The sequence below is a fragment of the Xiphophorus couchianus genome, chromosome 9, assembly GCF_001444195.1.
Source record: "Xiphophorus couchianus chromosome 9, X_couchianus-1.0, whole genome shotgun sequence".
Taxonomy (NCBI): domain Eukaryota; kingdom Metazoa; phylum Chordata; class Actinopteri; order Cyprinodontiformes; family Poeciliidae; genus Xiphophorus; species Xiphophorus couchianus.
Genome location: NC_040236.1, coordinates 15,541,827 through 15,556,499, shown reverse-complemented (window position 1 = coordinate 15,556,499; position 14,673 = coordinate 15,541,827). Strand labels below are relative to the sequence as shown.

At 39.3% G+C, this 14,673-nt stretch overlaps 2 protein-coding genes across 5 annotated transcripts; one reads left to right on the top strand and one right to left on the bottom strand.

Moving 5' to 3' along the window:
- Positions 1-995: 995 nt before the first annotated feature.
- mpnd (MPN domain containing) lies at positions 996-6,728 on the bottom strand. Of its 3 annotated transcripts, none has more exons than XM_028027517.1 (13): positions 6,621-6,725; positions 5,299-5,501; positions 5,002-5,223; positions 4,314-4,404; positions 4,154-4,232; positions 3,961-4,057; positions 3,804-3,876; positions 3,652-3,728; positions 3,122-3,290; positions 2,417-2,487; positions 2,197-2,286; positions 1,989-2,081; positions 996-1,910 (listed from the first exon to the last, which is right to left on the bottom strand). In XM_028027517.1, the coding sequence occupies exons 1-13, from the start codon at positions 6,637-6,639 to the stop codon at positions 1,824-1,826; spliced, it is 1,371 nt and encodes a 456-aa protein (XP_027883318.1). In that variant the 5' UTR covers positions 6,640-6,725; the 3' UTR covers positions 996-1,823. The 3 variants fall into 3 exon arrangements, with proteins under 3 accessions (XP_027883318.1, XP_027883319.1, XP_027883320.1); XM_028027518.1 differs by lacking the exon at positions 6,621-6,725 and adding an exon at positions 5,971-6,526; XM_028027519.1 differs by lacking the exons at positions 996-1,910; positions 1,989-2,081 and having other exon boundaries at positions 2,191-2,286; positions 2,368-2,487; positions 6,621-6,728.
- Positions 6,729-8,650: 1,922 nt separating this feature from the next.
- Positions 8,651-14,627, top strand: mutyh (mutY DNA glycosylase). 2 transcript variants are annotated; one of them, XM_028028228.1, is made up of 15 exons: positions 8,651-8,859; positions 9,404-9,534; positions 10,069-10,108; positions 10,227-10,300; positions 10,369-10,410; positions 10,492-10,563; positions 10,702-10,815; positions 11,523-11,620; positions 11,699-11,843; positions 11,922-11,994; positions 12,089-12,271; positions 12,436-12,578; positions 12,672-12,827; positions 13,189-13,239; positions 14,173-14,627. In XM_028028228.1, exons 1-15 carry the CDS (start codon positions 8,721-8,723, stop codon positions 14,314-14,316), a joined length of 1,605 nt encoding a protein of 534 aa, XP_027884029.1. In that variant the 5' UTR covers positions 8,651-8,720; the 3' UTR covers positions 14,317-14,627. The 2 variants fall into 2 exon arrangements, with proteins under 2 accessions (XP_027884029.1, XP_027884030.1); XM_028028229.1 differs by lacking the exon at positions 10,069-10,108.
- Positions 14,628-14,673: the final 46 nt, after the last annotated feature.

The following is a 14,673-nucleotide window of genomic DNA, read 5'->3' as shown; positions in this document are numbered from 1 at the left end:
TTTATTTTAGCGAGCAACAAAACATGCATTTGGATTTTTGTGTTAAACTTTCAAGTAATTAAAAACAAAAAAGTATTGCAATTACATGTGCAAGATATTTGGGGTATTTTGCTGCCTGATTTACACATATAGAGACATTTTTGGCCATACTTTACAAAATAATTCAATCTGCAAACATTAGTTTTTACATGTTGCTACAGTCTGCACCTACTGAATTTAGGTATATAATTTGGTTCATGAGCGTAATTTGATTCAAACCATTTCTTTGTAGCCCTGTCTGTTTAAAGTTACCCTGTTTGAAGTTAGTCGGTCTCAGATGCTTTGTTGCCTCTTGAAATGACCTTTTAAACACAGTTCATCTTCCCAGCAACTCTGCTTGGCTTTCGTGTTTATGAATCCCCACAGCATGATGTTGCCACTATGTTTCAGAGAACAGCGCCGCCTTCCACTTTTACAGCCGGTGTCATTTAACGCCCTACATGGTTTGTGGTAAACTGCAAATAAGATTTGATTATGCCATCAACGTTTTAGATCCCTGAAGCTCTTCCACAGTTGCGATGGTTATTTGAGCTGTTTCTCTACATAATTCTCTACTACCCCAGCCTGTGAGTTTAGATGTGATGTCCATGTCTCTGAATGTTTAAAGTTCTGTACTCTTTCCACTTTATAACACAATTTTCGTTTGTACTGCTCTGTTCCTTTGTTATTGCACTGGGTTTTAATTAGGCACATCATAGTATAAAGTCTTTATTACAAATGTAAAACATTTCTGGATTTAGTTTGGAAAAATCTGAAAATTATGTATTTTTCTTCCACTTTGTAATTATGCTCTACTTTAAGTCAGTCAATACCATAAAAATTCTCTTCAAATGCATTGACGTTTTAGGCTGTGACTAACGTAGTAAGTCACAGCGTAATACTAACGTAATAAACTTCAAGTATGAGAACATTGTAACAATACATATACAAAATGAACAAACAAACAGTAAGTCATGTTTAAATGGTTCCAGTGTGTATATTTTAATCCTTAGTGGGTCACCAATCAGCAGGCTTAAGGCATAGCTCTGTCCGCATACATGTAAACCACGTAGTCAACAGTTAGTAATAAATACAGTACAGTTCAAGAGGAAGCAAATATCTGTCTTAGCAAAGAGTGCTCATGTTCCACACAACCTGATAAGAAGACGTTCACGATACAGTGCACCTAACACACAAACACGTCTGTTTTATTGAACTAGAGGATGCAATCGTGCCACAACCCTTAAATATGAGTTCAGGAGTACAAAAGGGATCTACTGCAGAGTAGTGTTTAGGTCAGACACCGATACCATTGCATACATTGTTGGTGTATGTTTCACTATTCACTGCGTACCCACAACTACTATCCCCATTGAGTCTATAAAGGCAATTACAAGACATTTAACAGTGCTAATCATCCATATCTTAATATCTGAGCATATGTTCAGATAAAGTCACAGGTCAGTACGTAGGTCCATTTTTGACAAGCTGAAGGTCTACTGTCCATAGAGTGTCCAGTTAAATTTTTTATTTTTATTGGATCGTGTTTGATTCGATTTTTATTTTTATCCTTATAAAATGCAGCTCAACCACAAACAGCAGCTACGTTCACATATCTAGCACCCGTCCGGTCCCGGAAGTGTGTTTAATGCTATATAAAAATTGTCACTCAAGCATGAGATCATCCAAGACATCTTTGTATTTTTCAAGCAGAATTTAACTTCAAATCGGTCAAGTCAGTGACGGCATTTGAAATGCAGCGGCTCTAGACGGAGGGCAATCGCGTCACACGTGCAGATCAGACCTCAGTGCGTGGTGCTCAGCTGACTATAGACATGCTCTAAGATCTGCGAGTAGGCCTGGTCTTTGGGGGCGTGGCAACTCAGAGAGCCCTGCAGAAACAGACTCATTATCAAACAGACTCTTGGATAAAGAGTTACTGGCAATTGTTTGATTTCTATATGCATTACCTTAACCTTGTCCAGCATGGTTGTCTCAGGACACCAGTACTGGTTGAACTGGACCAGATCGGGCGCCGTCCTGTAGTAATCAACCAGAAGCATCTGCGGAAATTTAAAAAAAATTAAAAATCATGAATCCCCTTAACTGTGACTTGGTGCACCTAAAATTAAATCATACAGTTTTGGCTTTATATGTATGGGTCGGCATCAACAGTACCATCTCATTGAGAACGTCGCTGGTGAGAAAGTTGTCCTGTACGTAAGTGACTTCCACAGCGACAGGGATGCCGTAGTCATTAGGCCTTTGCTACAAACAGGAGGGGAAACGATTTTGAAACACATGAGCAAAAATGTCTTTATCTTTCTGAATGAACATACCAAGACTCACATGGCAAACCACAAAACAAGAAGGTGAGAAGTGAAAGTTAGTTTCCGACCTCAGGTGGCGGTACGACCCAGAACGGCGTTATTGTGGATGCCACGCCTTGGTTTCCGTGGTAATACGGCCCTGCAAAAGGTTAAATTCAATTTAAGATTTTTAAGTTTAACTCAAGTAAAAACAAGAATGCTTATACAGGAATAAACTCACTTTCATTCACTCTTTTGCTGCAAAATTAATCACAAGTCCATACAGGAAACCAGTTTCACAGCAGCGTTAAAAATAGATATTTGCATATACTGTGTACAAAGAAACATCTTTTTCTCTCTGCCTGTCTGGCATTAGAGCTGCTTAAGCATTTCCTGTTTTAGATCAGTTAGAATGATCAAAATAATTGAATATCATGAGAGTTTTATACTACTCTCAAATTCAGACATTTAGATGTATTTGCTCAGTATTTTTGCAGAAATGCCTTTTATACTGTGACTTAGGCACAGATCTTTTCAGCTGTGCCCACAAATGACTGAGGTCGGGGGTTTATCATGATAACTCCAAATCATCCACATGTGTCCTTTCGCCACTTTGTAGCCAATTTGGAGGAGTGATTGAACTCATTTTTAAGTTTTAATTTCCACGCTGATGCCATAATATTTTTGTCCTAGATCAGGGAACACGCTTGATGGGCTCTGCAGTCACTGTTAAATCAGATCAACAACCGGCCATGTTCCCGTTGAACTACACCACATCTAAAGTGGTTACTGACCACAGATGATGCCCAAACAGGGCTGGAAGCCGTTGTTGGAGCCCTGCAGCCTCAGCTGGTGATCCATCTGGGAGTCGATGTCCTGCAGGGACGGCAGGGCGGGACCTCGCGGGTGACTGTGGTACCAGCCCACCAATGACAACCCACGCATGAACAGGTTCTGACAGATCTGAAAACAAAGGCAAGCGTCCTTTTTATTAACTTGAGAGCACATGGTAAAACAGCTGCCTCTTAATTGACTTTCAAGTTTATAAAAGGAGGAAACTTAACTATTAAAAAAGAACAAATCTGCAAAAGTAACTTTTTTCTCCTCAAGGATACGGTATACATTCCTGCTCCAAAAGTTTTTGGAGCAGGAATGTATACCAAAAACTTTCCAAAAAGATTTTGGCATTTTTCTGTTCTGTTAATTACCCCACTTTTTGGCCCAATATCCCACTTGGAGACCAGTCGCTGTGTTAACATTCAGCAATGTGTGCAGTGGTTTGACAAGAGTGCATGTTGAAAAATAATGTTTGCTGATGTCTCACCTCCTCTTCAACAGCTGACGCGGTGTCTCTGTCTGCCAGCCTGGTTCGACAGGGGAAAGCCCTTAGGACTGTCAGCACTACAAAACAGAGACATTGTTTACACAAAGTTTGACCTTCTGCCATAAATTTTTTCCGAGTATCATCAGGCTCACATTGTGTGTTTGTGTCCCATCGCCCTCCGAGGTACCCTACCACCTCACTGGTGGTCAGGTGACAGTGGAAGTCCTGCAGAAATGCAAACAAATATCTGACTTTGCCACTTAGCGTCTCACTAATCCATATGCTGCTCAGAAGAATCTGAAAACTGACCATTAGCAGCAGAACATTACTGGAGACGGCTACGTTGAATGGCTGGAATCTGTTGATGGCCGAGAACGCCGACAGCTCCACAAGCGTGTGTGGATCTCTGTGGATGTTGCAAAGTGTGCATCACATCGCAATTATATGTACTGCATATATATATATACATATATGAAAAATACTACTGTAATGCAGGCAGTACCTGGCTGCATCCCTGGTGCCTAAGCTGCAATATCTGACGGGAATCCTCTCCCTGTCAGCTCGACGTGAAACCATTACGTCTGTAACAAAATGAAGATGTTAACAGCTTTTAATGGAGATCAGATAGGAGAAGATATGAGAAGAGAAGAGACCATGCAAACCAGGTTTGTTGTTCTTGTTCTTCTCATCGGCCTGCACGGCTGCCTTCCCTTCCTCCTCATCCTCGTCATCATCTTCCTCACTCACCATGCTCTGCAATCATTAGAAATGCAAGGCAAAACAAATGAATAAATGAATTACATTATGTGTAAATATTGCTACTTATGTACTGCTTGTGTGTTACTTTTTCCACAACCCCCCAGCCTCCTAAAACCTGCATTGCCATCTAAAAAAAGAAATCCCCCAATAAAGATGAATAAAAAGCTTTTGAATAAATTAAACTAGTATGTAGGTAGAATGATCTTACACAGAAAAATTAAATCATTCAGTGGGTGAAAAAAAAATGATATCATGCTAAGAAAAAGATATGCTTAACAAAACCTCTTTGACATAGTAGGAGATTTAAATACATATTTTATTGAAGTTGTAAGGTTATCAACACAGAGATGATTCTTGCTTTTAAGAATGTCTTCCCAACTGAATAAGTTGAATTAAATTTTTGTTTAGGTTTTCTTTTGTAACTTATTATTTTAAAAACTTTGTCCACATTTGTCATGTCACTTCTACAGCAGATTGTTGCAATAGCTGAAACTATCAACTCTAAAACTGTTCAGAAACACTTAAACCCAAATGTGGATTCAGATGTTTGATTTCAACTCTAGAGTTTTAGAGACCCTTGTCTCTCCTTACCATGTCTGCGCTGGGTTGATACTTGTGCAGCCAGGTGGTCTTGTACTGAGCCAGCTTCTGCCCCCGGTAGCGCACGGACGCCCAGCCGCAGCCGGACTTCTTGGCCGGGTTCACCAGACGCTTACAGTGTGTCGCCCAGGCGCTGGGGGAGTTGAAGATCTGACCCGTCTCCACCCATCGGATCTTGCCATCGTTCAGCAGATCCCCAACAAAATTCTTGCCCTGAAGAAGAGGGAGATGATGAGATTACATCCATGGCTATATTCTTCACTCTAAAGCGATGATGTGTGTTATTACCAAGTAGTGGATGGCCAACACGCCGTCTCCAGGCTCCACCAGCCCGTCCTTCAGCAGGACTCTCAGGGTGATGCCCCTCCGTGTCAGCAGGGAGCCCCTTCCAGAGCTGGACCGAAACTCTGCCTCCTCGCCTCCACTCAGCTCCTCCTCATCCTCCTCGCCTCCATCCTCCACCACCTGCGGGGAACCTGGTGGTTCTGATCCTGAGGACACAGACAGAAACAGTTCAACCCAGAAAATGTGCTCAGGTCACATGTAAAAGCAAAAGCAAGCATCATGGCTTGTTATGAAGCATGAATACTTTTAAAAATTATTCATAAGCTGATAGTAGGAAATTCTTATATATCAAAGTTAAATTATGAGTAATGATCCATTGTTGTATTGAGTATGACTTCAGTGTAATGGCAGCCTCCATCACTGCACTGCCGTATGCTGCTACATAAATAGCACACTTAAGGCAACCCCAAGAGTCGCTGTTAATCTGCAGATGATCTAAATGGGCATTTTATTAATTACAGCTAAACTGTGCTGGCATTTATTGTTTCCACTTCCCATTACAGGGCAAGGCTCTGTCCGCAGGAAGAGGCCTGTATGTACGCCGCTTCTGCTCCCCCCCCCTTCTGTTAATTTCTCTCAGAATCACAATTAAAAGCCCTCTTTCATTATTCTCACCCATGCCTGTGAAAGCGACGGAGAGCGCCTTTAAATCCAGCTCGGTCCAAAAGCCGCTTTCTCCCCGGACACTTGAAGCTGGAGCTCTCCGGGGGCAGCCTTTCACTGAGACACTTCGCCTCACTAGCTCCGGCTATTATTCAAAAACATAAAATGAAGGCGTCTGTGGCTCTGCAGTGTAGTTTCCTTGTTGTGTTGCTTTAATGTCAGTTCCCCTCCCCTTTCTTTCTCCCTCTCCCCGTCCTTGTCACTCTCCCTGGTTCTTCTGAACTGAACGTGCTGGTCTGACGTGCAGCCGAGCCATTATTTACCTCTCCGTTACCATTGCTAAAAAACCAAGCATCAACTTATATGTGGTGGTGCTGAATAACTATTTTGAAGAGCGGTGAGAACAAAACCGACAGGTTTAGCGGTAAATCTGCGTTTCCTGCGGAAAAATCAAGAGACTCGCGCACGTGAAACGGCCGCTATTTGTATTTTTCCCGACGAGAAAAGCGCGTCTAAGCCGCTCTAAGGCGTCTCGGTGCTCACAAGCACAAGGCAATATGTCGACATTATGATTTCTACGTGGTTAAATGACAAGCCTCACCCGTGTTACAACGTTACACGGTGCTTTCCTTCGTCAACACTGAAATGTGTCTTTCTTTTATCTCCGAAAAAGAAGCACATTTACCGGGAACCAGCCTGCGGAGGGCAGCAAACCTCCAGCGCAGCGTCTTCCCCGGCTTCACTTCCTACCATACCCCCATCTACTGGTAGCACAGGTGAAGTCGGCCATGGCTGCTGTTACGGTGCCTTGAAATGGTTTTCGTCCCCTTGAAGCCTTTGAACATTTGTCACATTTTGACAAAATGCCAACTGAAAATAACATTTCACATACTCGTACAGGCAAATGGACCAGATGTTGAGTTGCTAGTTATGGTGGGTTATTCAATGTCTATTTAGTAAATATGCACATAAGTAATAGAAAACTTAACTGCAAACTTCTTTTTGGTGAAATCAGTTATTTTAGCAGAAACAAATCATCGGGGAAAAACCTTGTCCTTATACTTTGGTTATTTGGGACGCAAGTTGCCTCTCTCTAAAGATTACTTCTTTTTTTCTTTTTTTTTTTAATTTAAGGAGTACAAAAGTTTCTCATAAAAACCCAAAGGAACAAGAACTTTAACGTGTTGTTTACTTTTGCCGATGATTGCAAGATCAAACTATCATTAGGCCTGTTGGGACAAATCAGTAAACGGGACAGGAAAAACCCGCTGGGTGGATTTTTTAAACTGAACTGGTTGTTGTTATTGTCATTTCTGTCCTTGTTAACTGGTTTACAGGAGTGCTAGAAGCTTGAATTTAAAACTTCCAGTTACGAACCCCCTGCTTTTATTTGACCTAATTTAAAGAGCTGCCTCACCGATGACAAAAACGTGTTTATCTTAATAAAACTAAGTAAACTAAGTTACGTTAGATTTTAACGTAAAAATGGGTAAGTCTGTTCTGCAAGGCTTGGAATAAATGTAAGATTGTCACTATTGGCAGAATTAAACTCATCAATGTGGAAAACATGCCTCCCTTCACACTTGAGAACAATCCTATTACTGTAACCAATGCGGTCGGCCAGTTCACTGGGTAAATTACCCTGTTTTTCTTTCATCTTTAAACTAACTGCTGGCAAAGAGGAGCAACTCACACTTTCTCTTTTCACCGACAAGTACCTTTACTTGCCAGATCACAGTTTGAAATGCAAAGTAAGAATTGCTATGAACAAGTGTGTGTGTGTGTGTGTGTGTGTGTGTGTGTGTGTGTGTGTGTGTGTGTGTGTGTGTGTGTGTGTATAACCTATATATATACATATATAGTACAGACCAAACGTTTGGACACACCTTTCTAATTCAATGGGTTTTCTTTATTTTCATGACTATTTATAAGGCAAGAAATCCCACTTATTAACCTGACAGGGCACATTATGAAGTGAAAACCATTTCAGGTGACGACCTCCTGAAGCTCATCAAAAATATGCAGAGTGTGTGCAAAGCAGTAATCACAGCAAAAGGTTGATACTTTGAAGAAACTAGAATATAAGGGGTATTTTCAGTTGTTTTACACTTTTTTGTTTAGTGCATATTTCTACATGTGTTATTCATAGTTTTGATGCCTTCAGTGTGAATCTACAATGTCAATAGTCATGAAAATAAAGGAAACTCATTGAATTAAAAGGTGTGTCCAAACTTTTGGTCTGTACTGTGTATATATATATATATATATATATATATATATATATATATATATATATATATATATATGTAGGTGTTTACTTCTGTTGTCCCCTTTGATTCAAAACAATACAAAATCAAATATTCACTGGAATTAAAGGGCATCTTTCTATTAGTACATTTTGAGATTAACACAAACACGGACCTGTACAAATCTGAATATTTTTCCAATTTATTAATTAAATCAGTGTTTTGTTTTTTTTAAAGTTACGTAAAGTTATGCTTTTCCTCTAATACAACATTAATTGACACTTTACAAAGTTTTATTTAGTGTATTTATTAGTGTAAAAAGACATTAAATAACAGCACATCAAAAGCAATGATAAGATATAATGTATAAAGAGAGTCCGTTTTCCGCATCGGATATGACGTCACTACTCGAGAGTCGTCTCCTTATAGCTGATTGGTCAAGCGCAGTGATACTTTGTGAAGGTGGCGGGAGCGACAGTGTATTCATGAAGTGAAAACATTCCTCTTTTCCTTTGGATGGTGTTTAGCTCCTGTATGCGGTGTTTCATAATGAGCAGGTTGCGTTCAGCAGTAGTTAAAGGCAAAAAAGGCCGAATGGAGACGGTGGAAACAACTATCCAAACCCGGAAGAAGTCAAAAACACCAATGAGAAAAGGTACCTCGATGATTTGATAATAATAGTAACAACACAAACCAGGTATTCAACGTGACATCCACACAAACTGTTATTCAGCCTTCAGAGTTTGGTGTCGCTTGCAATAGTACGGGCATATCCTGCAAATAGTGGATAATAGACAAAAAAATTAAACAAAAAAACACCGGACTGAACTTTGATTTGTGCCCGAGGCTGCCTCATCTTCACAACATCTTGACATTGGGGAACCCGTGTTGTCTTCAAATCTGACCTTTTCCTAGAAAAAACACCCGCTTTACTCTGATCGTCTTCCTTTGTTAATTTACAGTGTTAAAGATTAGATACAGACTCTTGTGAACTTTTAAGGTGAATATTGCTGCATGATTTAATAACTTAAAATCAGCAAGAGATGACTGGACTGCCGAGCCTGGAATCATATCATAGTGTCATAATTGACCTTATGTACAAAATCTAGAGATTTTGATGGTGAATTGAATTTGCTGGTAATATGTTTTGTTTGATTATTATGTTTTTGTTTGTTTGTTTGATTTCTCCATCCCACCAGAACCAACCGTAACTTCATTCCCACCATCTTTATACCACACATTCTCTGATCCTGCTGAAGTTGTGTTTCTGCGCTCTCATCTCCTGCGCTGGTATGACAAAGACAAGAGAGAGCTGCCATGGAGGACTCTGGTAAATAATTCTTACTGGAAAATGTTATAATCTAAATATAATATTTAACATATGTTTAACTACTGTTCAGTATATGTTTATGGCACCTAACAAGAAGTCATTTATTTTGGTTGTTGTTATTCAGTCACAAATATTAATAAGATAAAATGTATTTATTTTAAGTATGCTATCAGTGCAACATTATATATATAAAAAAGAGCTGCTCCACAATATGTTTTTTTTTTTTTTGCTAATCTTGCTACTTGATTATTTGCTTTCATTAAGTATCACTTTTTTCACGTTATATTACTGTTAGACTGCTTGAGGGGTCCTGGGTTATAAAACTATGTGTAAATATTGATCATTTAGTACATGTTTGCTTTAGCATGTTGGTTTTAATTAAACTAGCTCTAAATAATGACACCATTAATTTTAAAATTATTTGTCCAGATTTCGTTTTTCTTGGATCATGTTGTTTTATTCTTTAAGATTTGTAAATTCAGTTAAGCAGCTTTAATCTCAAAGTTGCCCTATCTAACTGGCTTCATATTGTAGGCTTTGACAGAATCAGACATCAACATTAGGACATACGCAGGTATGAAAATGGATGCGTTCAAGAAAATATGAAAGTTTAAAAACCAGTGTACTACACTTTCTTTAATTACTATAATTGTTGAACTATAATTTTTTCTGCTTTGGGTTTATTTCTACAGTATGGGTTTCAGAAATAATGCTTCAGCAGACTCAAGTTGCCACAGTGAAAGACTACTATAACAGATGGATGAAGGTGGGTATTTTAAACTAATAAAATACTTTTGGAAGTTTAATATAAATGCTGTATATTTTGCGCTCCAGAGGTGGCCCACAGTGCAGGATGTCGCAGCTGCTACAATAGAGGTAATCATTTTAATCAGTAGAGCTGGCGCATGCAGAGCTGGTGATTTTTACATTTAATGCATTCATTTTATTGTGATACAGGAGGTAAACCAGATGTGGGCAGGCCTCGGCTACTATTCCCGTGGAAGAAGGCTGCATGAAGGAGCACAGAAGGTTTGTCCACAATCAGATATTTGAATGCTTCTCCTAATGTATTTACTTTTCCAGTAACTTTGGAAAAGTACCCAGAACCCTTTTCCAGTTACTCGATCACATTGTGATGATTTTGTTTTATTTGTTGTTTTTCCTCAGGTGGTCTTGGAGCTGGAGGGACAGATGCCTCAGACTGTGGACGACTTGCTGAAACAGTTGCCTGGTGTGGGACGCTACACGGCGTCCGCGATTGGATCTATTGCTCTGGGCCAGGTTGGTCAGGACAAAGGAGTATCTGCACATCAAGCTTCATGAGTTCCTGTGGGTCAATGCTATTAAAGCTACACTGACATGTGACCTTTTATTTCAACAGTATACCAAAGAACATCACACATAAGACATGGAATATAAGCCTAAAGGCTGCCTTTCTGCTTTAATTGTTTATGTGTCTCATTTATGGGCAGCAAATACATTTCAAAATGAAGCAGTGTTTAAAAAAACATTGTTTACGAAAAGGCTTATAAGGAGGCTGTTATATGAAGAACTAAATATTTTACTTTAGTGACACTGGCCTCCTTCTATTCTTTCTTAGAATAAACCAAAACATATATGTTGATGTTAATGTGACTGTAATGTGACTGTAATAACGGTTTAGTCAAAATAACAATAAATAAAAAAAAGTAAATTCTTAGAACCGTTCAAACCTTGTCCTTTCATTTTGATTTGATCTGAGCAGTGATGTAGCAGTCAGTGCTGTTCATTTGCACCCATTTGCATCCATTCCATCTTTAATCTTAGAATTAAAGATATTAATTAGACCTAATTAGACTTGATATTCAGCAATATTTGTTTGACATAGAAAACTATCACCTTCAAGTGTAAACCACCACAGAAATTATAGAATTGTCACTAGAATAAGTTCAATTTGATAGAAGCTTTATCATTTACCAGCAATACCTGGTATGATCTGTGTCACTCAGGTAACTGGCGCCGTGGATGGGAACGTGATTCGGGTTCTGTGTCGCCTGAGGGCCATAGGGGCCGATAGCACAAGTCCTGCAGTAACGGAGGCTCTTTGGTGAGATTTAAATTCACAGATCAAATAATCAGAGACTACTTATGTAGAGAACCCAGTGTCATCTCGTGGTTCCTTCAGGCATCTTGCCAATTTGCTGGTGGATCCAGAGAGACCTGGAGACTTCAATCAGGCCATGATGGAGCTTGGAGCTCGAGTCTGCACCCCCAAAGGCCCGCTGTGCAGCCAGTGTCCCGTCCAGTCTCACTGCCGCTCATATCACAGGGTTGGCTCACTGTTTCAGATGGGCTCAGGCAGAAAGTCTGTAAAGTATTAATTGTTTATATATTATGTGTTGATGCAGGTTCATGTCAAACAGGAGCAAAATGCTAAGAAGCTTTTGGGAAAGCTGGACATGCCTGATATTGAGGACTGTAGTAAGTCTCCTCTGCTATCCATCTGACCTCTTGGACACAAGTTTAATCATCATAATGAACCAAACTTCCCTTTACTCTTCTCCTTCTTCCTCAGTGAACAGTGGCACTTGTTCCTTGTGTCCCTCTGAGCCGTGGGACTATCAGCTGGGCGTTCAGAACTTCCCAAGGAAGCCGGCCAAGAAAGCTCCTCGGGTGGAACGGACACTGACGTGCGTGGTGACTAGGCCAGGAGAAGCAGGTGGTGAGGAGTACCTGCTTGTGCAAAGACCAAACAAAGGTCGGTGCTGCACGATTTTGACGTTGATTAACAAACCGTTGAATATAGTGAGTGACACTTAAATCTGGCGCCCAGATTTTACCTCCCTGTGTCGTCTACAGGTCCACTAAACACCCCGATTAGTGGATGAATGCAACATTAACCAGTGGCGTTTGTGTTTGCAGGTTTGCTAGCAGGTTTATGGGAGTTTCCAAGTCTTCTGCTGCAGGAGGACAATGAGGTGAAACAGAAGAGGGCGCTGTGTGAAGAAGTCAACAGAATACTGAGGAGCTGTTTGAATGAACATCTTCTCCAGTATGTAGGAGAGGTAAGCTTGATTTTTACCACCAAGGTTTAATACAACTCTCTGTTCAACGGGAGCTTTTTGTGCAGCTGTCCTCTCCTCACTGTCCACCTGCAGGTGGTGCACATCTTCTCCCACATTCACCAGACCTATGTTGTTTATAGCACATGCTTAAATGACAGGGATGTTACACAACAGATGCCAAATGAAAAGCAACAATGGCTCACCAGACCTGGTCTGCAGGACGCTGCTGTGTCCACTGGGCTGAAGAAGGTTTGTGATTTGACTGAATTGATGGCCAGTCACTGAAGGGCTGTTGTGGATTCAGTTTTGATTTATTTATATTTTGGTTGTTTAGGTTTTCAGTCACAATGTGGCAATGTTCTTCTTCCAAAATCACGATTATAATAATGGTCACGCTAAAATATTCAGTGTGACATAGGAAAATATGCTTCAACTGCTCATAACCGAAGCAGAAGTAAAACAGGAAATTTTACTTTGGCAGGCTTGATTAAAATATTAGAAGCTTGTGCTTATTTTATTTATTTATAAAAAGAATATTTTGGTGATTGTTATTTTTGGCTTGTATTCTGTGTAAACCACATGAGAGTGGTAATATACCCTTTTTTGGCAGATTGTGAAGCTCTTTGATACTGCAGACAGTTTAAAGGAAAAAACCTCAAAGGTAAGTTACTCAAATGTATTTTCACATTGATTTCTGCCTAAATCTTTGACTTTTAAATTTGTGGGAATTTTGTTTTTCAAAGCGTTTCTTACAACCTTATTGACTATTTACAACAAAACATTTAAAGGGTTTGTGATCGCGCTTCAGAAAGTTGGCAATTTACTTTTCAGGCTCAGTTTAACTTCTATTTAGCCAGAGGAACAGAAGCTGCCTAGTTTTTCACCCTCACTTATTACATAAGTACCTATCACCTAATTTGCTTAAATCCAATAAATATTCAGGTTTATACAGCTTGGTGTTGGAAAATACACATTAGAAGGACAAAATCACTTACCAAGTAAATGTGCACATTCAGAAGTCACCCATTTAGTAAACAAGTGATCCTGTGTGAACTTTAAAGGTTTGTTATAGGAACATTAGTGGACAAATGGTATCATGAAGACAGCAGACAGTTCAGAGATAAAGTCAGAGAGACGTTCAAAGTAGGGTTGGGTCTTTAAACTGTCTCAAGCTTTGAAAATTTGAGCACTGTTTAATTAATCTTTTGAAAATAGAAAAAGCCGTAACATACAGCCAGAGCTACAGTAGAAAGGTTTTAATCAAATTGAATACACTTTGTAGAGTAGTCTAAAGTCTGGACCTTAAACCAATTGAAGATGTATAATTTTTCTCCCACTTAATAGTTAGATTGTTAGTTTATCACACAAAGTCCCAAAGTAATATTACATTGAAGGTTCCGGTTATAATGTAACAAAAATAGAAAAGCATTTTAAAGTATGACCATTTTTTGCAAAATATTGTCTGTGCATACTATCAAGCATTTATGGATGTACTGTAGCATGGTTTGTTTGGATTGAAATACTATTAAAGATTTGTAGATCAAAGGCAAATATTTGTGAATCATCGAACGCCATCTCTGCTTGCCTCCTTTAGGATGGAAAAAGACGGAAGCCTGAAGGACTAAAACATGACAGGTCACAGAAAACAAAAAAAAGTAGACTGACTGCAGCTGATGGTGGAGGCAGACAGCTCTCACTTAGTTCCTTCTTCAAGACAGTGAAAGAGGAAAGTAGTTAGTTCCTAAAGTTGTCCGCGTTGACTTTAAATGTGCATGTTTTTTCATGCTGAATCTCCTTTCCTGTATCTTTCCTGTATTAAATCAGAGCCCAGACAGAGGTCAAGGTTTTGAGCTTTTATTATATCATCTGTTAAATGCATATTGTTAAAGGAATTGATGTATGTCAGATGTTTTTATTACACATTTCTACTCTCTTTTTACACACAAACACAGACCATGTTTAGTATTTTTTAGCTGTGTAAAAGATAATCTCATTCCTCCAATTATAATAAAAGTTTTGAACATTAAAATGCAAGTTGTCTGGTAAACATCAATTGTCATTTTTTCTTTTTTTCTAGAGAATTTTTTTTTTTTAC

What these genes read in the sequence shown, in the direction of transcription:
- mpnd (XM_028027517.1), bottom strand. An exon ending in GGCACCAGGGATGCAGCCAG is followed by an intron (nt 4,058 to 4,153) that starts GTACTGCCTGCA and finishes CAACATCCACAG; the next exon opens with AGATCCACACACGCTTGTGG. An exon ending in CTGTTTGGGCATCATCTGTG is followed by an intron (nt 2,488 to 3,121) that starts GTCAGTAACCAC and finishes AACCTTTTGCAG; the next exon opens with GGCCGTATTACCACGGAAAC.
- mutyh (XM_028028228.1), top strand. Translation starts at nt 8,721, where the DNA reads ATGGTGTTTAGCTCCTGTATGCGGTGTTTCATAATGAGCAGGTTGCGT. An exon ending in GATCTATTGCTCTGGGCCAG is followed by an intron (nt 10,816 to 11,522) that starts GTTGGTCAGGAC and finishes TGTGTCACTCAG; the next exon opens with GTAACTGGCGCCGTGGATGG. An exon ending in GCAGTAACGGAGGCTCTTTG is followed by an intron (nt 11,621 to 11,698) that starts GTGAGATTTAAA and finishes TGGTTCCTTCAG; the next exon opens with GCATCTTGCCAATTTGCTGG.